Source organism: Myxocyprinus asiaticus, chromosome 8 (genome assembly GCF_019703515.2).
Source record: "Myxocyprinus asiaticus isolate MX2 ecotype Aquarium Trade chromosome 8, UBuf_Myxa_2, whole genome shotgun sequence".
Taxonomy (NCBI): domain Eukaryota; kingdom Metazoa; phylum Chordata; class Actinopteri; order Cypriniformes; family Catostomidae; genus Myxocyprinus; species Myxocyprinus asiaticus.
Genome location: NC_059351.1, coordinates 1,389,653 through 1,415,608, shown reverse-complemented (window position 1 = coordinate 1,415,608; position 25,956 = coordinate 1,389,653). Strand labels below are relative to the sequence as shown.

Below are 25,956 nucleotides of genomic sequence, written 5' to 3'. Positions count from 1 at the left end.
GAAGTAATCCAGAGATCATATTTTGATAACTTTTGATCACAGATTAGTGATTAGTTAGCAATTAAGCGATTTAAGTTGTTTAAGGGACAGTACATGTAGTTGTTATGTTTTTTTAATTTTCTTATTTTTTTCCAGAAATGCTATTAGGTGTTTTATTGCCTTCTCATGTTAGTAATTACTGTAAAACAGCTCATTAATGAACATTATAACAAAGAGCTCAAAGGAAGCAACCAGTGGAACCATTTGCTGACTGTCTGGAAGTCTCTGTGTTTGTTGAGACTGTAGCACAGAAAGTGTCAAATTCAAGGCTCCTGTAAATATAGCCAGTGTCAGAGAACCTGTTTGTGTGCTACATCTCAGAGTGTAACTGATACAGTTTATTTCAGAGACTGTTTTGGATGATGATTGTGTATGCTGAAAGCTGCAGACTGTGGCAAAAACACCTCTCTTTTTTTTTTTCTTTTTTTTTTTCTAAATTCTGCAGTTATTTTGCATTGTTCATCTCTTTATGGAATTGAACCATTTAAGGCGTTTATTTAGCATCTTTCTAATTAAATAGTTTTCATTAAAAAGGAAACACAATGTTTATGCTGCTGAATGGTAGAAACTGTCTGACATAAATATGCATTTTATTTGCACAGTTTTGATAGTACACTACTTATTGTGACTACAATTAAATGAAAGGTTCAAACAATATGAATATAATGTTAAACATTTGCCAAAAGAGAAAAAATACAATTAATATTTTTACGGTACAAACAGGATTTCAGGCACTCGTCACATTATATTCACATGGCTGTTTCCACTGTTTGATCGATCCTTATAAATTTGATTTCAGATTTTACTGTAAATATATAAAAGTTTGTGAGTTTTTGTGATGGAGCCTTAACTGTAGTGAAGAGCGCAAAATCGTTTCATCACAAAGTGAAGAATTATAACCTCAGTATTATTTGATACTGTACTGAACATATTACTGATAAAGATCAAGACAACCTTAGGAAACTGGTTATGTTTCACAGTATGACCATGCATAAAACAAACCTCTGCCACACCCTGGATGTATCAAAAAATTAAATCATTGCACTCCAAAAAAAACAAAAACAAAAAAAACAAAACACACCTACAGTATATCCTTATACTCTCTATATGCTTACTGTTTTAGATGCATGTTGCAAATAATGTAAGGTTAGAGTCTAGGCCAAAAATAAATAATTTATTAATTAAGGTTGCATATTCATAATTAATTTATGCTTTTGCTTTTGATGTTAATCAGCATTGTATTACTCTAAGTCTGTTACTTAAATTATGAAACAATTACACATAATGTTGTCATGATTGTTTGGTGATATTCTTAAACAGAACTATGTTACCAATCAATTACAATGCTATGTTTTTATTAATTCTGATGATGATTATGAATGGTGCCTCACATAAGGTTTTGTTTAATACCCTCTTGATCCTTAAAGGGATAGTTCACCCTAAAATAAAAATTCATCATTTGCTCACCCTCATGCCATCCCAGATGTGTATGACTTTCTTTCTTCTGCAGAACACAAATGAAGATTTTTAGAAGAATATTTCAGCTCTGTAGGTCCATACAATGCAAGTGAATGGTGACCAGAACTTTGAAACTCCAAAAAGCACATAAAGGTAACCCATATGACTCCAGTGGTTTATTATATTTAACTGTATTTATTTATCACACATTTTGCACATATACAGTGAAATTCTTTTTTTCACATATCCCAGCTAAGCTGGGGTCAGAGCACAGGGTCAGCCATGATATGGTGCCCCTGGAGCAGATAGGGTCAAGGGCCTTGCTCAAGGGCCCAACAGTGGCATCTTGGCAGTGCTGGGGCTTGAACCCCTCACCTTCTGATCAGTAACCCAGAGCCTTAACTGCTGAGCCACCACTGCCCCCTTCTTTTTTAATCCATGTCTTCAGAAGTTATGATACAGTAGGTGTCAGTATTTAATATTAAATTCTCCTCCCTGCCCAGTTGGTGGCGATATGCACAAAGATCTGAATCGGCAAAAACACAAGAAGAAGAATGTGAAAGTGAAAGTGGAGATTTATAGTATATAACGGACTTAAATATTGATCTGTTTCTCACTCACACCTATCATATCATTTCTGAAGACATGGATTAAACCACTGGAGTCGTATGGATTACTTCTGTGCTGCCTTTATGTGCTTTTTCAAACTTCAAAATACAGAGCTGAAATATTCTTCTAAAAATCTTAATTTGTGTTCTGCAGAAGAAAGAAAGTCATACACATCTGGGATGGCATGAGGGTGAGTAAAAAATGAGAGAATTTTCATTTTTGGCTGAACTATCCCTCTAATTTCTGATTCTCAGAGGCATCCACTCTAAAATGATATGTGGAAAGTGCTGTTCCAAGAACAGCAGTCGCAAATTTACTTTAACATACAAAGAAAAGAAATAAAACACAAAGCTGTTCTACAATCAGTAGCTTTGGATGACAACTACCATACCCTCTACTACAATCAGGCAGTTTGGGATTAGGAGAAAGGATGGTGTGGAATCCATGTTACAGATCGTCAGACTCAGGTATCTCGAAAGGCTCCAGAGAGACAGTGGGTAAAATAAGAGGCAGGCCTTCTGAGATCCACCCCTGGGCGGTCCTGTTGAAAGTGGGCCGCTTGGCTGTAGGATCCTGGAGCTCTGGGTATCTGGGGGCATTCAAGTCCACCTCTGGAAGCTTAAAAGTGATCCCTCGTGGGGCTTTTTCAAAACCACCAAATGGTGTAGCCACCCTGAGAAACAGAGATTTAACAACTGAGGCATATTTCTGTTCCTCTATTGCTACTTTTTTCCTTTCTTTTCCTGAGAGGATCAGTATGTGCAGTCTCAATATGTGTTCAAGCCATGAACATTGAGTTTGATGAAGCTATATGACGTAGCAGATACATTTATTCCACAAGACTAAATCATAACTGATCAAAAGCTTACATCCCCATGGCTCTTAATGTAGTGTGTTGCCTTCTTGAGCATAAATGAATGTTTGCATCTTTTATAATAGTTGTGTATGAGTCCCGCAGTTGTCCTGAGTGTCAAACGCTGGAGCTCAACATCATATAGTCACTGTTGGGAAGAACTCAAATGCGCAGATGATGCTGGAAAACCAAAGAATGTGCAGCATGGAGGACTTTTTCTTAAGAACAGTGGGCAGCTTGACTGCTCAGGACAAAGCAGAGACTCATACACAACTATCACAAAAGACACAAACAGTCATTGATCATCGAGGAAGCAACACACCATATTAAGAACCAAGGAGACGTAAACCTTTGGACAGGATCATTTGTGTTAATCCAGTTATTATTTAGTCTTGTGGAATACATGTGAATATCTGCTATGTCAAATAGCTTCATCGGGGCAGTACTAATAAAATGTAAAGGGCATGATCACATTTTTCAAATGTGTATGAATTGGATACTGAGGCTGCACATACTGATCCTCTCCTCAAGATGGTGCTGTGTTGCGCATCACATGATATTAATTCCACTAAAGCTATTGTAAGATTTCCACAGTGTCATACATAAAATGTTATTTTTCTACATAAACCAACATAATCTTCTTAAACACTGTAATCAGATATTGTAATCACAATATTAAAAAGAATCAAATTATAGCACAACTGTTTATGTTCATGCATCAGTATAGACATGTTGCCTGATGACATGGGCCAAAAGAGGGATTGCAATACCTATTAAAGCTTTTGTAGTCAGGCATCTCTGGTTTAGGCTCAGGCACAGGCATGTGAATTTTGATTGAGTCGGCAAGTGTAGGATCATTGATGATGGCCTCTTCCCAGGGTGAGTGGTAGGATTTGGGCGTGGCTGTGGCATTGAACTTCTCTGGAGGTATGTTTGTCAAGGGGCCTCCATATCCTGGGTGAAGCGACAGTTTCTGCTATTATGATTTGTGCATAGACTTCATGTTGTATGTTCATGAGGGCAAAACTTTATCTGAAGTTCTGGATAAAGTGCAGTCCTCTGTAAAAAAAATATCTCATGTAGAATTTAGAGTTAAATGCCTGAAAAGAACTGAACTGAAATGAATGAATGGAAGTAAAAACTACTTGTAAAAAAAAAAAAAACTATTAAAAATCTCATCTGGATTTACCAACCCTGTATTTAGCACAACACAAATGGTCTATATTTTTATAAATCAGGAACATGTTAACCAGCACCCCCATTTTGAAGTCCAAAAAATGATATACCCCAACTAAAATGGTTGCAGTTCAAGCCTTTGGACTATAGGAATAATTGTGGTCTATTTTAAGAGAAGACACTTGAGAGTTTATTGTTCAAAAATCAGAGTTACATAAACTCATGAAGTAAAATAGTTAGAAAAGCTCAAATGTAGCAAGAACACAATGCATTTAATGAAACAGACATACATAACCCTTTTAACGCTTTTAAAGTCACTCTGAGTCTGACTCACTCAGCTGGAAATAGAAATAGAGGTGTGTGTGGTGGGGGGGGGGGGGGGGGTCACTATCATATTCTCTCTTCTTCGCTCTCTCTTCACATCTTACACGCTTGAGTGAGTGTGTACCCATAAACAATTCATTCAAACAGGATTCATTTTTCACAGTGTTAAAATCATTAGTTTGAACTAAAATTAGCTGTAAGACACAATTCTTGTTCTTGCTACCACATTGTCATATTGTCTATAGAAGGATGTAGTCTGTGCATTATGAACATTAGAATGTACATTATAAACATGGATGGTTTTGACATACCAGGTGCAATGTCCTCAGGATTCGCAGGGTTTCTGGGATCTGGTGTGTTTGGTGGTGTTTTTGATGCTACTCCTTTACTTGCAGAGTTTTCAGCATTGGCTTGATTTTCATTCTGAAATGAATTGTCAGTTTTATCAACTTGAATGTTCAAAAGAGTGGCTCATTATGCGTCCTGTATGTAGCAAGAATATAGAAACAGAAAATGAATGAAATGTCAACACCACTGTGTGCAGGTAAAACAGCCCAGTTAAACTTTTTGATAAAATCATTACGTTGTATTGCAAATCTCAGCAGTATTTTTTTTCGTCGTACAAATATATACCTGAAAGATATTAATGAAATAAGTGTCCTGAGATATCTCACCGGTCTCTGTGATAGCTGTAGACTTTATAAACAGCAAGTAAAATCTCTGATGCTTTCTGTCTGTCAATCATTTTTCGTGTTCTCATAATGTTGTAGTTGCAGCGAATTATTGAGGCTTAATGCCATTGTTATGGCATGTTGCTCATAACAGTTGTCAGCTGAGGGCGCTATTTTGCTGCTGTTGTTTCTGCTCGTGTCGGTCTCAATAAAGCTTGTTTGGTATCTTTGGAAAGAGGGGGCGTGGCTAATCCAACGGCTCAGCTTGTGGAAATTGTAGAACAGCCAAAATGATCACTTACAGCACCTTTAAGGAGTGGGGAGATGATGTGAAGCTATGAACTGAGGTTGGTTACGTTGATATCATTAACTACTTTGAGTTGTTATGACAGCCAACAACTGCACAAGTTGAACCTGAACTAATTTTTACTCAAACTAGCACTTAAAATGATTGTTGTTCTCCATCTGGAATGCTTGCTCATATTGGTTGTATTTTATGGAGACCAGAAGCAGAAAATAGTCCAGCGTCAATTAGGATCATCATGACGCAGCCCAGTGGTTAGTCATAAGGCCACATAATGTATGTTCTCACATGGCATGTAAAATAAATATATTGCTCAAAAATATGGGACTAAAGCTCAAATGTTTTTCATCCACTAAAAATCATGGGTCAGCCCCACCAGATTAGTAGGGCTGACTTAAAAAGCAGAGAAAGTGATCACCACTAATAACTTAAAATTAAGTCAACTGAAAAACTGAATAAACTTCACCAAAGCGAAAACGAATCACTCTGATGGTATCTTAAAAACGCAACTTTTTACAGCAAGACATCATTCAAAACACTAAATAAAGCTAAAACCATATATTAATTCTTATTACAATGCTCTCTGGGATACTTAATTCTGATTGGTCAATGGCGCCATCTAGTGGTCTGATATCTTTGAGTAACAACCGCACATCCACATATCACTTATCCGGGTATTGCAAGCCATCTTTATTACTTGTCGGATCACTGTGCAAGTAAGCTAATTCAATTATTTCAACTCAAATCAATGTTTCATGTGCATTTATTTATCTGGCTAGTAGTCTTGTAATGAGCTGAATAATGAGGAGTCAGGCATTCATTGCTTATTAAATAAATACTAACAGAACTCCGACGCAAACCGGAGGTGGATATCAGCTGTTTAGCAATTTATTTCTTCTCACATAATTACACAATTTCATTGCAAATCAATATTATATGTCCATGTATTTATTATATGGTTAGTAGCCATGTAATAAGTGGGATAATGTACAGTCAGCCAGGTTGTTATAGCAAAATAAACCCCTTTAGGGTGATACAAGACCCCAACGCAAACTGATCATATTAAATATATCCCCAAAAATGTTCAACATATTTCAGGTATACTGTGCATCTGGCCATCTAAAATCAATTACAGTAATAGCCTAAATCTCTCTCACCTGCATGCATGCACACACTGAATGGGTGTGTTTGGACTAAATACACCTCTTGTGGGCCGAGTTGTTTTTATTTATTTTTTTAAACCTTGGTGTATCAACAGAGAGCACACACACACACAATGTTCTTCAGGATCTAATAAAGGCTCATATTTTTCCTTGTTTCTGGATCAACCAGATAGGAGCATGCAGGGTAGGGGAGAAACGGAATACATGTAATGCAATTACGCATTTAAAATACAAAATATTAGTAACTGTAGTCCACTACATTTACAGTTTAAGTTAGTTTAAGTTAATAAAAGTATTTTGATTACTGTGGAGACAATTGTTTTCATTTTCATTCCTTGAACTGTTTTTAGCCCCAACAAAAACACACAAAATCATCTAATATATACAGTAAATGCATTTTGGCAAACTAGGAACACACACACACACACACACACACACACACACACACACACTTGAACAGTGATAAGTGAAGTAGGTCATCAGGAATGCATGGCAGTGCTGACCCTAAAGGAGGAACATTTGGAAGGACATGGTGCACGTGGCATTTGCTTTCTTCCATGTGTGGCTGCCATTCATTCAGCTGTGCACATGCAAGCTTCACCAATGTACAGAGTAATCATACTTACAGCCGTTCAAACAAGTGAATTACAATTATATTACAATATATCACACTGCTGATGGAAAGAACAGACATAGAAAAACCTTAGATACCCCAAGATTACAAGGTTTACAATGATGTAGTGACAAATTAGACATCTGGTTAGAGTTCATTATTATTATTATTATCAGTGCTACAATATGCAGTGAATTGATTTGTATCTGTCATAAAATGATTTGTTAGACTGAACAGCAAATACTCTTTGTTATATGAAGGTAAACCAGTAGCAAAACTTGAGACCTTGTAGATTTAATTTGAGAACTTGCACAACATATATTTGTATTCGTAACGATGTGAATACTTGTAAAATAAAAATCTGAAGTTGAATGTTGCAATCTGCACTCACAGACAATAACCAAAATACCTGTGTTTCGAATTCAAAGTTGTAGACAAATAGTCACAAATGTGTAAAATGGCATTCACATAAATACAACGACAGACACAATCATGTATTACATATTTACTTTTGTACTTTAATTCATTTTCGCAATACAACCACAAATCGTCTGTTACGCCCACTCAAATCTGGCACTGCAACTTAAAATCTCCCCGCCTTGACTTTTGCAACTACTGTTGCGATAAACCTGCAGCGAAACTCACTTGTGCACCTGTAAACCCAGATGCAAGAGAGCAGAATACTGGTGTTGGGCGGGGGCGGGGCCAATGAAGTCATGACCAATCACAAGAGCTGGAACAACTGATGCCGGACCAATCAAAATGGATCTGCGTGATGGCTACATCTGACCTAGAGATATAGAAATGTGCATTTTCTGGTGTTTTTAGTATTCGCTAATTTCCCTTATTTAGATTTCAATATGTGATTTAAATTAAAAGTGCACATGACCACGGTAATCTCAAATAATCATGATTAAAGCAAGTCATCGTGGTCAGGCAATTATGTATTTTAATAAGTTCTAAATTATATATCTTATTCTTAAGGCATCAAAGTGTACTTTCTTACTGCTTGATTTTAAGGATTGATCAGCACAGGCTGATAAAACAGTTTAAACAGACTTTTAACTAGAAGTAAGTAATGAATTACTGTCATGTAAAAGACAAATTACCTTAGTTTTATTCTGAATGGGTAAATATATGAACAGAGTCTCATTTCAAACAGAATGCACACTGTGTACAATATTATCTTTATTTCACAAGTGGGCTTCTTACAGTTATTACAATATCATTACAGCTCATCTAAGCAAGTACAGTATGACTTATTTAGATTTAACATTTGCTTGCTAATTTGTAACAATGCAATATTACAGCATTGAAGTAGAAAAGCGTATAAGGGAAACGACTAACTGAAATAATAATAATGAAATAATAAAGGCATGATTTTTAATCTTCTATAGATATTTAGCAAGCGTGATTAATATCCATTCATATGAAAATGAGGAGAATGCTTCAAAACAATCAAACATGTTTCCGTCCAAGCACTTAAGGAACAACATGACACCAGACTTTGCTCCGTTTAAACACTTTAATAAAAAATTAAACAATACAGAAGATAAATAAATGTTATAAAATGACTGAAATATAGCGGAACGCTGCAATCTGACAATTTAAGGATTTGTCAGCTGTCTCTGTTGTCATCAATAATTCATCTCATTTTATCTGGAAAAGATAAAACATTTAGGAACAGTTCTCTGGTGATAATTGAGATTATTTCTTCACTCTTATACCTAATGGTACCTAACCTCCATTTAATATATTCATGGAAATTTGGAACTCGTGGCATATGACAGCTGGCTTGACTGACGCATCACATGTAGTTTTACCGAATATAAACATCCTGCAGAAACATTTCTTCAGAAAATTTCTCATTGCCAACCTTAGAAATAATGTGTGGTCTGTCTGCGCCGAATTCTGCTTTGATCAACTTAATGAAATCGTGTCATTTGATTTGTTACATGATAAATTCACTCTAAATCATTTAATAGTCAAGTTACTTAACTTATCCTGCCACTGCATCAACCAGCCATTGAACTTGTTTTGCTACAAAAAAACGGTGCTGGCACATTTGCGTAACATTGTCGCATTTTAGGAAGATCCGTTTTGATTGGTCCAGCATCAGTTGTTCCAGCTCTTGTGATTGGTCATGACTTCATTGGCCCCGCCCCCACCCAACACCAGTATTCTGCTCTCTCGCATCTGGGTTTACAAGTGCACAAGTGAGTTTTGCTGCAGGTTTATCGCAAAAGTAGTTGCAAAAGTCAAGGCGGGAAGATTTTAAGTTGCAGTGCCAGATTTGAGTGGTCGTAACAGACGATTTGTGGTTGTACTGTGAAAATGAATTAAAGTACAAAAGTAAAAGTAAGTAAAAAAAGTTTTGGTTATTGTCTGTGAGTGCAGATTGCAACATTCAACATCAGATTTTTATTTTACAAGTATTCACAGTTTGCTCTAAATGTGTAAATTTCAACTTACGAATACAAATATTTATTGTGCATGTTCTCAAATTAAAATCTGCAAGCTCTCAAGTTTTGCTACTGTTTTACCTTCATATTGTCATTCCACGCATTTAGCCCCAAATGAACCCCTTACACCCTGAAGGCATTTTGACAGATTTCCACTAAAATGGCATACCCAAAAGTAAGAGCGTATAACTTTAAAAAAAACTGCAAAGAACGTAAAGTGCATGGTATACATTCTTTTTTTTTTTTAACTTTCACAATCAGCAGCGTCTCTACATTAGGGGCAAGTGGGGCTAAGCCCGGCCAGAGGTGGCATTGTTGTGCAAATTGCATGGCATCAACTTTTATTTTGAGAAATAATATATTTTTGTAACTTAAATGTGTTTTATGTCCATTCTACAAGAAAAAAGTATATATTATTTTGATTAAATTCCATTATTATCAAGGTATGTTGCATAAAAGCCATTTAATCGTTCTCATTTGCTATAATTGGGGCTAGCCATTCATCCTCAATGTTAATCAACAGAGATCTGGTGAACGTCGTGCACATGTCCAACGAGCGTTCAACGATGGCCTGAGGGGCTAGTTTGCCTTTGCCCCTGAGCCAATCAAAAGCTTTGATCATATTTATGTCAAGCTGTTGACATGAGCATCGGAAGTTGCCAGGTGCAGAGTAGACCTGCGTAGTGAACTTCATTTGGAAGTTTTAAAAGCTCATTTTATTATAATGTGCTGCTGGTTGGATTAGTTAAAGTGCACCGTTCATCATTTCAATGAATTGTATGCCATCGCGTTGAGGTGTTGTGTTGTGTGCCTACCCACCCTGCTAAAACTGTACACATCCAGAGTGACAAAAGGGGCTGGTAAAATCACTCTTGACCCCATTCACCCAGCACACTTCCTCTTCGAACTGTTGCCCTCTGGCCGGCGCTACAGAGCACTGAGCACCAGAATAGCCAAGCAAAGGAACAGTTTATTCCCTCATGCCATCTACCTCATGAACAGTTAAAACTGCCCCCCATAATAGGTTTGTATTATATTACAATGACTGCTAAATATTGGGAGTCAGTCATTTTTTAGTTTTGCTATGCTGTTCATTTGAGTTAGTGAGATAATATGCACACCCTTTGATGATTTGCCTATTTGTGATTTACTTTCACGGTTTACTTGAGCTTTTTGACATGGATGTGCACGTCTTAGTGGTGTTTTGTGCTGAGATTAAATTATTAGGAATGTTTGTGTGGCATCATGTTCAGAGGTTGAGTTAGAAAAAGTTTTTATTCATCACTCTCTGTAAAATGTCATACTTGTCTTCATTTTATAAGTACTAGGGTATTGAGGGACATAGCATCCATAATAATGGCATAAACATGACAGTAGATAGATTTTCTACTAATCAAGACCTTTCCAAAGATATATAACACATGGCTGTGATCTTTTTGTATCTTTTTTACTGTTTTTGATTGTATTTTTTATTTATATATGATTGTTGTTATCGCTAATTTGCGATTTTTTAAAAACGGAACAGTTCTAATTTATCAGCAAATTTAAAAGCAGTATTTTAGAATTGGGACCTCAAGAAGGTCCCGGGTTCAAGTCCCAGCTCAACTGGGCCATTCTGTGTGGAGTTTGCATGTTCTTCCCGTGTTCGTGTGGGTTTCCTCCGGGTGCTCCGGTGTCCAAAAAGGCATGCAGGTTAAGTTAATTGGAGACCCTATAATTGCCCGTAGGTGTGAGTGAGAGTGTGTGTGTTGCCCTGTGATGGACTGGCCACCTGTCCAGGGTGTTTCCCTGCTTTCAGCCCGAGACAGCTGGGATAAGCTCCAGCACTACCTGCGACCCTACAAAGGACAAGCGGCTATAGAAGATGGATGGATGGATTTTAGAATTGGTCAGATCATCTATATTCATTGTAAAGATAAGTGTCTAAGCTTTAAAACAACACCTAATTTGTGCAGATCAAGCAAGTGGTTGTTGAATAATACCGTAATATATTAATTCCATGATCAGCGCCTCCTAGAGGGCCCGGTACCGGGTCGCTCCAGGTTTAAGAGGTTAAACTTGTAATTTCAAGCACTGTCCTTGCAATGTTGAGTGTACTGTATGTGTTTAGACGCTACTTACGTGAAAAACAGCATTGGCTTCATTCTGTATACTTTCAAACGTGTATTTCTCTGATCTCCGCTGTCGCATCTTAAAAAGGCGAGATCCTCGGTTCGACAGGAGAGAGAGCTCCTCCAGCATGATGTCTTTTGGAGTAGAAAGTTTCTTCCCCAGGTCCATAGTAACACCTGTATTAATATCAGTTATTAATCAAATTAATTGAGCAAATCCATTTATAAAATATTTTTAACACTTTTTAATAACTTAAATATTTCCTAACTAATATGCAGCTTGCCTGTAGCTAATTTACACTGAAATATTAATAAATATTATTAATAAAGGCAAAATGTAATTTCAGTGCACATCAAGTATTGCTTTGTTAAGAACTGTAGACTATACTGAAGTGATAATGACTTATTAATGAAAGGTATGAAAGTTATTATGAAGTGTAACTAAACCTTCACAGATACTTCATACAGTACGTGACATATTTCAATCCATATGTTTACATTATACATGCACAAGTGTTGTATATTAAATGTGACACTTGTAATCAGCTTTAAAGGTTGCTCTAGCTAAACCAAAAGTAGTAATTAATTGTCTGTTCTAAGATTGGACATAAAACAATGTTACAACATAGTGTATTCAAATAATGTGCTCTGAGACAATGCATTACTTTTACATTTGACATGATCTTTCCTGTAGATTCTTTCGCTCCTCACTACACCGAAAACGTACAAATGTGCTAAAACTGGTTTAATGACGTATATTGAGGTTAAACAAAAGGGAGCACATACTGCTCTTGGCTCTTATGTAGATGTAATAAGCCATCTAAAAGTGAACATTATTTCAAAGTAAAGCCCAAATAAAGTGTTGGTGATATTAAAAGCAGAGGTAGGGAAATGGCTCCCATTTACCAGACAAATTGCACCCTGAACTTGAGTAGCCAAATTAAAAGTAGGCTACTTATCTATTAGGACTATAATTTATTTATTTGTTTTAAATATGTTAAGAATCATGCACACTCACACAAGATGAAGACTCCAGTAATGCTGAGTGAACATTTGGCTACTTATATTGTCTTCTCCCTATTATCAGACTCAAGCAATAAATTAATTATTCTCACTGCAATCAGCGCATTTCTACACTGGGAAAAATATGTTAACCTAAAAAGCTCTTTTAAAGTATCATTTGCAGGTTACCTCTTTTAGGTGTCAGTATGTCCAAGATAGCTGTCATATCAGCCAGCGCAACACATGCAAAACAATTACACCTTGCAAGTGCACTTTTAACTTCATTTACAGTTGTGTTCCTATGTCATTTAAAATCTAAATTTGGTTTTCATTTTGGCTCTCATGATTTTAAAATACAGTAGAAAAAAACAAACTATCCACCGCTACAGTGTATTAGCATTAGGGTACAAGAGGGCTAAAGGCACACCTTAAGGAAAATTAAAGACAAAAAGCTTTTTTTCTGGCCACAAAATGTATCAAGATTCAGGAAAATCCTTTTTTTATTATTATTGAATAATGATGGAGAAACATAATTTGTGTAAAAAGAAATAACAAAAGAAGGTTGTTTTGAATAAAAAAGTTTGTGGTGAGGGAGCCTTTTATCGCTCACTTGGGGTAAAAGGCTCCCTCACTTGGGGTAAAAGGCTCCCTCACTTGGGGTAAAAGTCTCCTTCATTGGGGTAAAATGCTCCCTCACTTGGGGTAAAAGGCTCCCTCACTTGGGGTAAAAGTCTCCTTCACTTGGTGTAAAAGACTCCCTCACTTGGTGTAAAAGGCTCCCTCACTTGGGGTAAAAGGCTCCTTCACTTGGGGTAAAAGGCTCCCTCACTTGGGGTAAAAGGCTCCCTCACTTGGGGTAAAAGGCTCCTTCACTTGGGGTAAAAGGCTCCCTCACTTGGGGTAAAAGTCTCCTTCATTGGGGTAAAAGGCTCCCTCACTTGGGGCAAAAGGCTCCTTCACTTGGGGTAAAAGGCTCCCTCACTTGGGGTAAAAGGCTCCTTCACTTGGGGTAAAAGGCTCCCTCACTTGGGGTAAAAGGCTCCTTCACTTGGGGTAAAAGTCTCCCTCACTTGGGGTAAAAGGCTCCCTCACTTGGGGTAAAAGTCTCCCTCACTTGGGGTAAAAGTCTCCTTCATTGGGGTAAAAGGCTCCCTCACTTGGGGTAAAAGGCTCCTTCACTTGGGGTAAAAGTCTCCTTCACTTGGTGTAAAAGACTCCCTCACTTGGTGTAAAAGGCTCCCTCACTTGGGGTAAAAGGCTCCTTTACTTGGGGTAAAAGGCTCCCTCACTTGGGGTAAAAGGCTCCTTCACTTGGGGTAAAAGGCTCCTTCACTTGGGGTAAAAGTCTCCCTCACTTGGGGTAAAAGGCTCCTTCACTTGGGGTAAAAGGCTTCCTCACCTGGGGTAAAAGGCTTCCTCACTTGGGGTAAAAGGCTCCCAGGGGGGTTATATTGATATAGTGTAGATAACGGGGCAATAGTTATAGGGCACAATTTGTCAACTTATGCAAATACTTTTAAGACAGCAAGATGCTTTTTTTAATAAATAAATATATTTCTTATTCAAAATAACCACTTCAGAAAAGGGTGAATCATTTCTTGTTAATTTTAATCACATTTGACATTTCATAACATCTCAAGTATTCTATAAACAAATTAATCTCTATTATGATTGGATCAGTCAATGTGAGCCCACTTTGAACATTCTTCATCACAAATCTATTTACCCCACTTAAGAAAAACAGTGTGTTTAATAGGGGCCTTTAGCCACTGCAACAGGGGGGCTTTTTACCCCAAAATACGCTCCTTTCACTTACTGGACAGTTATTGAAAAACTTTTGATTTAATCACCTTAAACTAAATTTAAAATGACAAATAAGTATTTTGCCTGAGTGTGATAATTTCCAGGACATGTATTAGCTACATAAATGTACAACATTTTTAAAATGATTAAATATTTGAACAAATGACCTCAAAATCAAACTTTAGACATCACATGCAGTGATCTCATGGATCTGGAATATTTTGCAGTGTTAAGTGACAAATAGGTGTTTAGGAAAGTGCTGTAGCAGTTTTTGATGATATTTAGAAAATCTAATCAAAGGAGCCTTTAGCCCCATTATATGCTATACCTTTCCGAATTATTCTAGGCATATGCTGATAAAAATCTAATGCTTTTTTAAATCTAAGAATGCTTAAATGTTATTTAAAACAATTACATTTTCACTAAATCTGTTACAACAGCACTATGAAAAGCTCAGTGGTTGTTTAAACCAGAAAAGCTCCCCTGTTGTCCATGATCTTTGTCTTCTATGCTCGTTTCAGCTCTAGCACAGCTGTCTTACCCCGTCCTCCCAACTTTAGCCTTAGCAGAAATAACCTGTGACACTGACAGAATGATGTGCTTCTACAGGCCGCAGCGCATCCACACCAGCTTATTTATGGCTAAGATGAGGCTCTGGCCCTGAACTACACTTTAAATACTGGCATTTCTCTCCCTGATTGGCAGTTATGCTCTGTGCTATAATCAGTGCTGATCTGAAAGCAGGTATTGACGAAAGGCAGTTGTTTGCAGGGTAATACCGTTGGCACCACCATGGACCTCATGGCAAAGGGCTGCTGCCTGCATCTTCCTCTCACGTACTGAAAGAGTGCTGAACTGTGACATGATGGCTGAAATGAGAATTCCAGCGGTGCTGCAATACATAAAGGACACAGATACTACATGTAGTGGCACTATCTAAAGTCTAAATATATATTAATGCAATGATAATACATTTTAACAAAATCTGGAAAGGAGTCCATATGGAACCTGTCTGAAAAATCAAGGTAATAAAATGGAGAAGATGTCTGTCCTTTCCATTAAGATAACCATGTACAACTACAGTATTGTGGACTCCTCAATGAAGACTAATATAACAATAAGTGAAGAAAATCTTTTAGCTGTAGTTTTAATGAAATATTTTGGCTCTCTGAGCCACTAGAATCATCCATAAATTTGTAAGACTTCACTGGCGAGTGATTTGCCTGTCATTATAGTGTAAATGTGACTCTTACCTGAACATACGCCAACTCTTTATACAGAGCAAGATGTCACATGTCATGAAGTGATATCAATCATTGGCTACAGATGAGCTGGTGACTGAACATTGTGTCCAGGGGGTAGAATATGTACTGAGGACTGAACCTGATCTTGCTGATATCAACTTTCATGGCACAACACAGTCCACATGATCATGTCATTACATTATTTACTTGTAGCACTCATCAAAAACCTCAAAGAAATAAATCTCTGGATTCTTGCTTTTGCAACACTGTTACTAATGTTTGAATTAACTGATGTAGACTGGTAATCTTAATAAAAAATAACCACAAAAAAAAAAAAAAAAAACATTTGGTTGACAATAGTTACAAAATAGTTTTGAAAAAGGATAGTTCAGGGTTCCCACTCTTTTCAAGGCAAAATTTCCAGGACATTTTATGTGCTACACGGTTGTAATATTTAAGCAAAAACACACGAGAGACCATTAAAATAGTGGTTATTGAACGATTTGCTTTTTTCAAAATTCCGTATTCGACAGTTTAATTAAATTTCATCATCAAAATAGTGTCAAATCAAATGAATTTTCTCAAACTTTAATCAAATGCAAATATAATTATTTTAATTACATTTTTCAACATAACATTGCATTATTTATATCAAAAGAAGTGCTGCACAACAGAACATCACAGATGTGAGATATTGCATTATTATTATTATTATTATTTAATTGCATTAAACACAATCTTTTTTCTCATTTCACGCAACCATTTAAATCAAGCTTTTATTTTGACATTTCTGTGTACTTTTGACAATAGTTGATATTCCGCATTTTATAGCTAATGCAATTTTTTATGTCTGCATTCAGTGATTCCATCCGTATTTTCCACATTGCGGGAATCTACATGGTAGGGTAATGTCGGTATAAGCAGACTCTGATTGCTGAATTATTGAAAATTAATTTACATAACGAGCTGTAAAGGCCATCACCATGCTACCACCAGGGGGTGTGAGTGACCTTCATCATTGTCTAAAGTTTACAACTCAAATGTTTTCGTAATTAACACTACAGCAGTGTTGGAAAGAAAAAATTGCACTATACTAATACATGAAACAAAAACCTTATCAGCAAAAAGATCAAACAGTTTTAATATGCTAAAATAATGGGGGGCCTGTGTAGCTCAGCAAGTATTGGTGCTGACTACCACCCCTGGCGTCACGATTTCAAATCCAGGGCGTGCTGAGTGACCAAATTGGCCCAGTTGCTAAGGAGGGTAGAGTCACATGGGGTAACCTCCTCGTGGTCGCGATTAGTGGTTCTCGCTCTCAATGGGGCGTGTGGTAAGTTGTGCGTGGATTGCGGAGAGTAGCATGAGCCTCCACATTCTGTGAGTCTCCGCGGTGTCATGCACAACGAGTCACCTGATACGATGCGTGGATTGACGGTCTCAGACGCGGAGGCAACTGAGACTTGTCCTCCACCACCCGGATTGAGGTGAGTAACCGCGCCACCACGAGGACCTACTAAGTAGTGGGAATTGGGCATTCCAAATTAGGAGAAAAGGGGATTAAAATATATATAAAATATATATGCTAAAATAATTTCCAGCTCAAATAATTATTTTCCAGGACATTTAGATATTTTTCTCATTTTCCATGACTTTTCCATGACTGGAAAACTGCATTGCAAAATTCCAGGTTTTCCAGGGTTACCAGGATGCGTGGGAACCATAAAAGTTGCAGACCTAGATGCTAATTGGTCAATAGCCGTGCTTTATTCTCTTTTTACGACCTCTTTTCTAAGCTTACACTCTGCTTTGCATCATGTCTAACAATGCCCTTCAGCTGTGTCTAAACACACAATACAGCATGGCCTCTCATACACCGTCGCTTAAAGAACCATCTAAATTATATTGCTGTGACAGTAAATTAATTTACATAATAAACTATGGTTAAGTATGACTGAGTATATAAAGAAAGAACAATACAAGATTTAGGGATTTCCTAAGTAATCATAATTTTAAGGTTCATCTGTCTTCTGTTTTAGTTATCATTCCATTCTCATAAGTGCAGTTCAACCCATCATCGGTTCTCTAAATGACTCTTTTAGGGGAAACCTTAAATGTAGCCTCTTAAGTTATTTAGAGTGGCCACTAAAAATACATATCTAACATGTAAAATATGTTTTGTTATCAAAGTTAGGTGTCAGAATTGTCTGCAAGACACAACCCCCAACACTGTTAAAACTGTTATGTCCATTATATTCACATGTCCGCACAACACAAAGTCTCTCAAGGAAGGCTATGTCCTTACCTCAGTGTGTCTTGGGTTCTACCTGTATCTTCTGAAAGGAAGAGGTCACTCTGGGTAGTTTGATCCGGCCTGATTTGTCTTTGTCGCGCACTCTGCTCTTGACTTACACTGGCGTGGGGGTGTGTGCGGGAGTTAGTGGAATGCCAGCTTACATCAATAGGCTAATTTTAGCTGTGTTCAGCACTCAAACCCCTCACAATGCTATAAGATAGTTTGGGGTGGTTGGTTGGGGGGTGGGGGTATATGAGAATACAGTGTGCCAAGTATGTGGGTTGATAGGCCTACTTTGTGGGAGTGAATGGTTAAGGGGGTTTTAAGTCTATGTAGGCTTATGTACACTTCCAGAGATTGTGATTTTCTCAATATCGCTCTTTTATAAAAGACTAGTCCTCGATCAGTACCACACGGGTCTATTTCTGTTTCTGCGGAAAAGTACATTATTTTGTGTTTGATTATGGCAATGAAAACTAATCCTGTTCCTCAAGTTTTAATGATGAGTTCATTCAAACCAAGCAGTAATGCAATAATTCAACATCTTTTTCTTTCTGCTCTCCTTTATTGTCTCTAGTTCCAGTGAAGAGGATGTGACAGGCTTTATTACACAACACATCATCCTGCAGCGCTCAGACTGGATTCACTCCACAGTGACATTATTATCATTCTCTTTCATTATTACTAATTAGTATTGACATGGACATGTTTGTCTGTCCCTAGAGAGACATTATGTGCACAATTGTCCATAATTGTGTTGTTTCTAAAAGACCTAATTGCATACAATAAATATTTGTGAGATCTGTTCCTAGAATAAGTATTAAAAATAATAAAAATAAATATATTATTTGAACTCTATGCAGTAATGGAAAATTTCACATGTAAAACCAATTAAACAACTGAATGATTTTGGTAATTATTTATTCCCTTAATAAACAGATGGACAAGGTTGATTCATTTTATTTATTTATTTTTTTTAAATGTTAATTGGTGCCACAAATTACACATTCAGGGGAAAACATTCTATAGTGTTTGTCTCTGAACAATACGGTGACCATAACATTTTGGTCCATGCTTTCAACTTAGTCAAATTAAGTGTACACAGTTAAACACATTAAGCTAATTAAAAGATCCATTGAGCAAACCTCAGAATGAACCAGAAACACTCTATTTCAATTCATCTATACCATCAGTTTTCCAAATGACTCACATTGATTTAGATCAGCCAGGTCTCCTAAGCAACCAAGTTGGCCTGGTTGCTAGGGACAGTAGAGTCACATCACATGGGGTAACCTCCTCGTGGTCACTATAATGTGGTTCTCGCTCTCGGTGGGGCACGTGGCGAGTTGTGCGTGGATGCCGCGGAGAATAGCGTGAAGCCTCCACACACGTTACGTCTCTGCGGTAACATGCTCAACAAGCCACGTGATAAGATGCACGGATTGACGGTCTCAGACGCGGAGGCGACTGAGATTCGTCCTCCGCCACCCGGATTGAGGCGAGTCACTATGCCACCACGAGGACTTAGAGCACATTGGGAATTGGGCATTCCAAATTGGGGAGAAAAGTGGAGAAAAAAAAAATCTTAAATAGGATCTGTGTCCTCTAAATTGTATTTCTTTCTAAATATGTATTTTACTTTAACCCTCATGTCTTTGTTGTGTGATCTAAATCAGTAGTCCATGGTATGACTGCAATTGCCACATCTTTTACTTTATATAGGAAACCATCCAAAACTTGATCGTGTACATTATATCAAGACTTCCTAGAAAACATACAGTACTAATTCCAGTGAATATAACTTGACTTTTACCCTTTTGTGTTCATTCGTATTATGAAGATGTACAATTCTGCTCAAAATCTGAATCTATAATGACAACATTTTCAAAAGTCATCTATCCCAGCGTTAAAATGTTTATGCATATAATGCTCAGATTTCCCAAAGAGCTCTATTTGTGTTAAATCTGGTGTCTTCTATCATTCTTCGTTTAACAAAAACAACTTTTTAAGTCCAATTTTAGGTGCTGTTTTGTCCTTTTGGAGTTTGACAGCCGCTGGACACTGGGTTTCCTGATAGCAATTCAACTTAAGCTAAAGATAATTTTAACTAACGTACATTATTTTACGATGGAGTTTCCCAGACCAGCACAGACCACTCGTTACTGAGTAGAACTTGTGTGTCATTACGGGAGCTGTCAGGTGTAAATGTACTGAACTAAAGCCAAAACATTCACCACAGAGCAGTTGTGTAATTTATTAATATTTTTAGGTAACATAATGACTTACTAATTGGCAACATAACCACAACATCACAGGCCCCTAATAAAAATCATTAAAAATTAAATGATCAATTCACATTACGTTTGCTAATATATGATATTTGTATTATTATGGTAATTCCATGATATATTAGCAAGATAACTGCAATAGGCCTGTAATTTCATTAACATTAAATTACCAATCCACCAAGTCTTTGCATTCTCCTATTGTGTTCTGATGACCAGAATTTACTATTTAAAACATTTCCAGTCGCAAAATAGGAAGTACATCTCCCTTAAGATATATGGATACTTTTGGCAAGTCAAAATATATTTAACATGTTGTGCATATGGTGTTTTAATACAGTGATAAGATAGAATGTGTTACTTTTCGCCAAATCAAATGTTATTAACATCCTATGAACAGACTATAGTTTTTAAACATGCAGTATAGTGATGCATGGGAAATACACAACAGCCTACTGTAATGCTTTAACAAATGTAATATTTTTTTAGGTAAGTGCCAAGCTTTTCTAAATACTGTTTTGTAATTTAATATTATTCTGAGCATGTCCTTTAGAAATAATTGTGTTACAATTCTGGGGCCACTAGTTCTTTTTGTCCTATACTGTTGTTGCATTTTTTTTTTCCCCACTTGCAACACTTTCACTTTGTTTTATTTTTCAACATAAATGAACTTAATTAATTTTGGGTCTCCATTCCTCATTCACATGCACAGTTGTTGAAAAAGCCTTTACATTTGTAGGCACGTGAGGAATGCAGTGGGTACTGCATGCCCGCCCATAGAATATTCATTCAAAGTAAAAAAAATAAAATAAAAAGGTTTACCAACACACAGTTATTGATGTAATAGTTGTAAATATTGTCATAACTTTAAGACATCCATAGAAACACTGCAAGCATAACAATTACAGGGTAACACTTTACAATAAGGTTTTATTTGATAATATTAATAAATGCATTAGGTATCATGAACTAACTATGAACAATATAACTTTACATCATTTATTTATCTTGGTTAATGCTAATTTATACAAATAGATTTGTTCATTGTTTGTTCATGTTAGTTCATATTGTATTAATTAATGGTAACATACAACTTTTGATGTAAAAAATTCATTAGTATATGCAGAAATTAACATTAACTAAGATTAAGTAAGTATTGTTCATTGTTAATTCATGTTAACTAATATAATTAACTAATAATAACAAATAAAACATAGTAAAGTGGTACCCATTTCAGTACACAAAATGCTGTTTAAAAAAACTATAATGTAAATGTTTATTTAGTGCAACAAAATCAACGAAAACAAAAAGTTGGCCAGAATATGTGCAAAAGTGAATAAAAAATGAAACATCAGTGAAAATCAGGTAGCTACAGCAATGTGGGGGGAAAACTTTATAAATAAGATTATTTATTTTAAAAAGGGGCTATAAACACAAAACCTCAGTATATATTGAGGTTTTGTGTTTATAGCCCCTTTTTAAAATAAGTAATCTTATTTATACATTTTATATATACCGTGTATATTTATTTATTTATTTTTTATTTTTTTCCTCCCAATTTGGAATGCCCAATTCCCAATGTGCTTTTAAGTCCTTGTGGTTGCATAGTGATTCGCCTCAGTCCGGGTGGCGGAGGACGAATCCCAGTTGCCTCCCCGTCTGAGACCGTCAACACGTGCATCTTATCACGTGGCTTGTTGAGCGCGTTGCCACGGAGACGTAGTGCGTGTGGAGGCTTCACGCTATTCTCCACGGTATCCACGCTCAACTCACCACGCGCCCCACCGAGAACGAACCACATTATAGTGACCATGAGGAGGTTACCCCATGTGACTCTACCCTCCCTAGCAACCGGGCCAATTTGGTTGCTTAGGAGACCTGGCACTCAGCCCTGGGATTTGAACTAGCGAACTAGCGAACTCCAGGGGTGATAGCCAGCGTCTTTACCACTGAGCTACCCAGGCCCCCTCCCTAGATTATTCCTGACAAAACATGATGAGCCATGCTTTCACAAGCGCTGATTCTGCCATCTGTTAAACAAAGTAAGTCTCAAAGACTCAAATAACCACAAAGCAATATATTATGACTTATTTTCTGCGTTTCTGGTGTAAGATCAGTGTCTAATAATACTGTGATGAGAAGCGGCACTCAAGTTCTGTTGCGGTATGAAACACATTATGCAGATAACGATAATTATATTTTTTCGTGGAATGTAATTTTTCCGGTTGTTACAACATAACCAGTTACGTTCCCATGACGAAAGTTTGGTCATCATCAGTTTACGCCTACTTTGAAGTTAGGTAACGGTTATGTATTAAGGCCAAGGGGGAGAGTTAGTCCTCCAAACATAAAAATAATGTGAAAATACTGCCAAACATGGAAATTGCATGAAAGGTGCTGAAAGTTTTAATAAAAACAAATAATAATGATGGCTTTAGTAAGACAGGGTTTCAGTATCGATGCTCAACTTCAAAGTGATTAATGAAAGTGACATAAGAAAATGCATGCATATAATGTGATTGCATGCAATGTGAACCATTATCAGGGGCTCTCAGGTAGCCTAAAGTTTTGTTCCTTTGGCTGGAAACTTTAACAGATGCACACAGAATATGATTAAAATGACTGGCATCAGTTTTGAACTACTCCACACCTATCTAGAGGTCTAAGCACTATGAACTTGTAGCCTTACTGTGATTATGCAACATCAGATTTGTGACAGCCATATATACAGAGTAGACTCCTGGAGCAGATGTGGATCACCCATTGGAGGAAGAAAGAAGAGGAGGAGGAGGAGGAGGAAAAGAGGGGGAAATGCTCATTTGGCACCTTCACTTTCATCTCAATTGTTAACAACATTTTGTTAATAAATTATTTATGCCGATTTCTTTAAGTTGTAAAATAATGCATGAATAATAAGAACATATAAAGCTGGCCTACTTTTATTAGCTTAACTAATGCAATAGATAGATGGTAAGTTATACATTATGTAAAATTCTCTCATATAAATTCAGGCCTATCATAAAAGCAAACCCACTGAGCCAGTAATAAAACAGTACAGTAATAATAAATGTCCCTTTCCCTCTGATAAACTGTGAAAGATGAGAGAAAGATAATAAGTGTAAGTTGCATATAATGGAACTGTAAGTGGTCCGAGACTCGAGACTTTATGTGATGCTTTTGGGAAATGAGCAGTAGAGTTTAAGTACAATTTACATGCGAGTAATGTTCTACTTAGTGCCTTGGGAAATGTATTACTGTCTGCTTTCGTTGTATGCAAAACAGCAGCTTGGACATTCTGAAAAATACAATACTTTGTCTATTAAGTCTTAAAGGACTATGACACTCCAATCTTATCTGGCCTATTTGATCTCATGGCCCAGACTACCTGACTTTATCCTATGTATATACACAGTATAATTCAATTATAACACATCATTTGACAACTCCTCACAAATTCCAACTGACTCTATGCGATTGTGGATTCCTGGACAGACAACTACCCATATTGTACCTGTTGCTGCTCCCTAGAGGCTGCGCAGGACGGAAAGGCGGCCCATATAAGTTTGCCCTTTTTGGTGTTGCAGAAAAAGTGTTGGTGGGGGATGTAACGTCTGTTACGGGCGACATCTCTTGTGAACCACCAAGAAACTCATAGGACACTCTGTGTTTCCATGCTGCTGGTGTTTCTGGTAGTGATTTTCTATGACTGGTAGAAAGCTTGGCATCATCAAGACTAAAGGGGCTTTGAGCAACTGCTTCCCCAGAAGAGAGTGATCTTTTGGGATGTTCCACCCACGGATACTGCCGGTTCAGTGATTCATGCATGGGATGGACATCTGGGGTGGACACTGGGGAAAAGGAAGAGACAGAGGACAGTCTCTGGGGAAGAGATGAAGAACGGGTCCTGCTGAGTCCCTACAAAGAATGAAAGATGGACATGACATTAACCTTCTTTAGAACTGATAAAATGATCCAATGTATACAAGTCAACAGACTAGCTAAGTCATGAATCTATCAGATAATCAAAGGGATATGCATTAAGACTGCCCTCATCTGGACTGCATCTCTACGTACACTTTAGAGACAGTGAACCCGATTGCTGTCAAGACATAGGATTTGCTTATTTATACATGACACATGTACATATGTATAGGAATTCTACCTATTCTACCTTACAATATGAGTAAACACAGCATTTGGACACTTAAGCCACACTTTAAAATGTACTAATGTCTTCACATTACAGTATATAACAAAATATCAAACCAGTGGAATTTAAATGGCAGTTTGGAGCACGGCTGGGGTAGCCAAACTGTTCGCTCTGGTCCGTTGGACCGTTGGAAGTAATACATCAGTAAAACACCACATTCAGTGACGTTGCTGTCAAATAATTAACCACTCTCCCCGTAATATTTAAAATAATGTCTGATTTTTAGGGTTTCATGGCCGTTGAAATATAGCACAAACACACTTTTCAAAACATTTTTCATTTCACAAAAATAAAGTCTGCTTTCAAATATATTTTTCCACAATTCAGACCAGAAGTATTCAGACTTTCTGGTTGTCAAACTTTGTGGAACTTAGGGTCACAGTTTATGTACCTTCCCTGTAGTTACTGTTATAGGACACCTGTGTGTACTTGTGTGACTTCATACATCCATTAATTACCTTGAGACCAGGCTAGTTCTGAAAAAGGGTCAAGAATGATTTGTTTATGGATACCACTTGGTTTAATATTTCGCTTCTAAAGCAGTGAAATTCTTACGTTTTAAGAGTAGCTAAAAAATCCAAATTCTCTTTGGAGAACACTATAAACACATAATCTAAATACAGCTGTCAACATTATTAATATTAATTGCAAATGAAAAACAATATGCTCCACCAGTTTCTTTTTTCAGATGATAGATTAAAATGTCCATCAAATAAATCAAAACTCACTAAGGGACAACTTAATGAAATTCAAAATTATTGGCTTGTACTGTATGTAAAATCTTGCATTGTCTGGCTCCTTCCTCTCTGTATTGCTGTTATTAAGCAGGCCCACTAACTTCACTGATATAAGATTTTGAAGGTTTTGTGATTGGGATTGTGAAAATTGTGTGGAGAACAGCCTTTGGACACTGTTGGTCTGTGAGAGCAAGTCACACCTGGAACATGCTGCCTATTTACAAAAAAGATAGTAAAACCAACCACTCATTCACTGTAAAATCATGGTTAAAATATAATTGCCATTTTTCCATAGTTGTCAAATCTCAAAATATATTGCCATTAATGTGCGTGCCTGTATGACACTGTCTCATAGTATATTTTACTCTTGTTGACAATTAGCTGTAATAGCACTTTACCTCTGACTAAAAGTAATTGGCTAGTTGGAAATGATAAAACGGATGGTTCCGGTCCTGGATGCAGATTGGTCAATAGCCGAGCTTTATTCAAGATATCATCAAAATGAGATGCTAAAAAACAGCTCTTCTGAACTACAGATATGCATTGCTCAAACTTTAACGTGATTCTGATGTCAGGGCTTCTCTCTCATCTTTAAA

General features: G+C 36.9%; 1 protein-coding gene across 1 annotated transcript; it reads right to left on the bottom strand.

Annotated features, from left to right (window-relative positions):
- Positions 1-612: 612 nt before the first annotated feature.
- On the bottom strand, positions 613-18,286 carry myoz2b (myozenin 2b). Its single transcript, XM_051705076.1, has 6 exons — positions 18,138-18,286; positions 15,368-15,480; positions 11,794-11,960; positions 4,771-4,882; positions 3,730-3,913; positions 613-2,779 (listed from the first exon to the last, which is right to left on the bottom strand). The coding sequence occupies exons 2-6, from the start codon at positions 15,450-15,452 to the stop codon at positions 2,554-2,556; spliced, it is 774 nt and encodes a 257-aa protein (XP_051561036.1). The 5' UTR covers positions 15,453-15,480; positions 18,138-18,286; the 3' UTR covers positions 613-2,553.
- Positions 18,287-25,956: the final 7,670 nt, after the last annotated feature.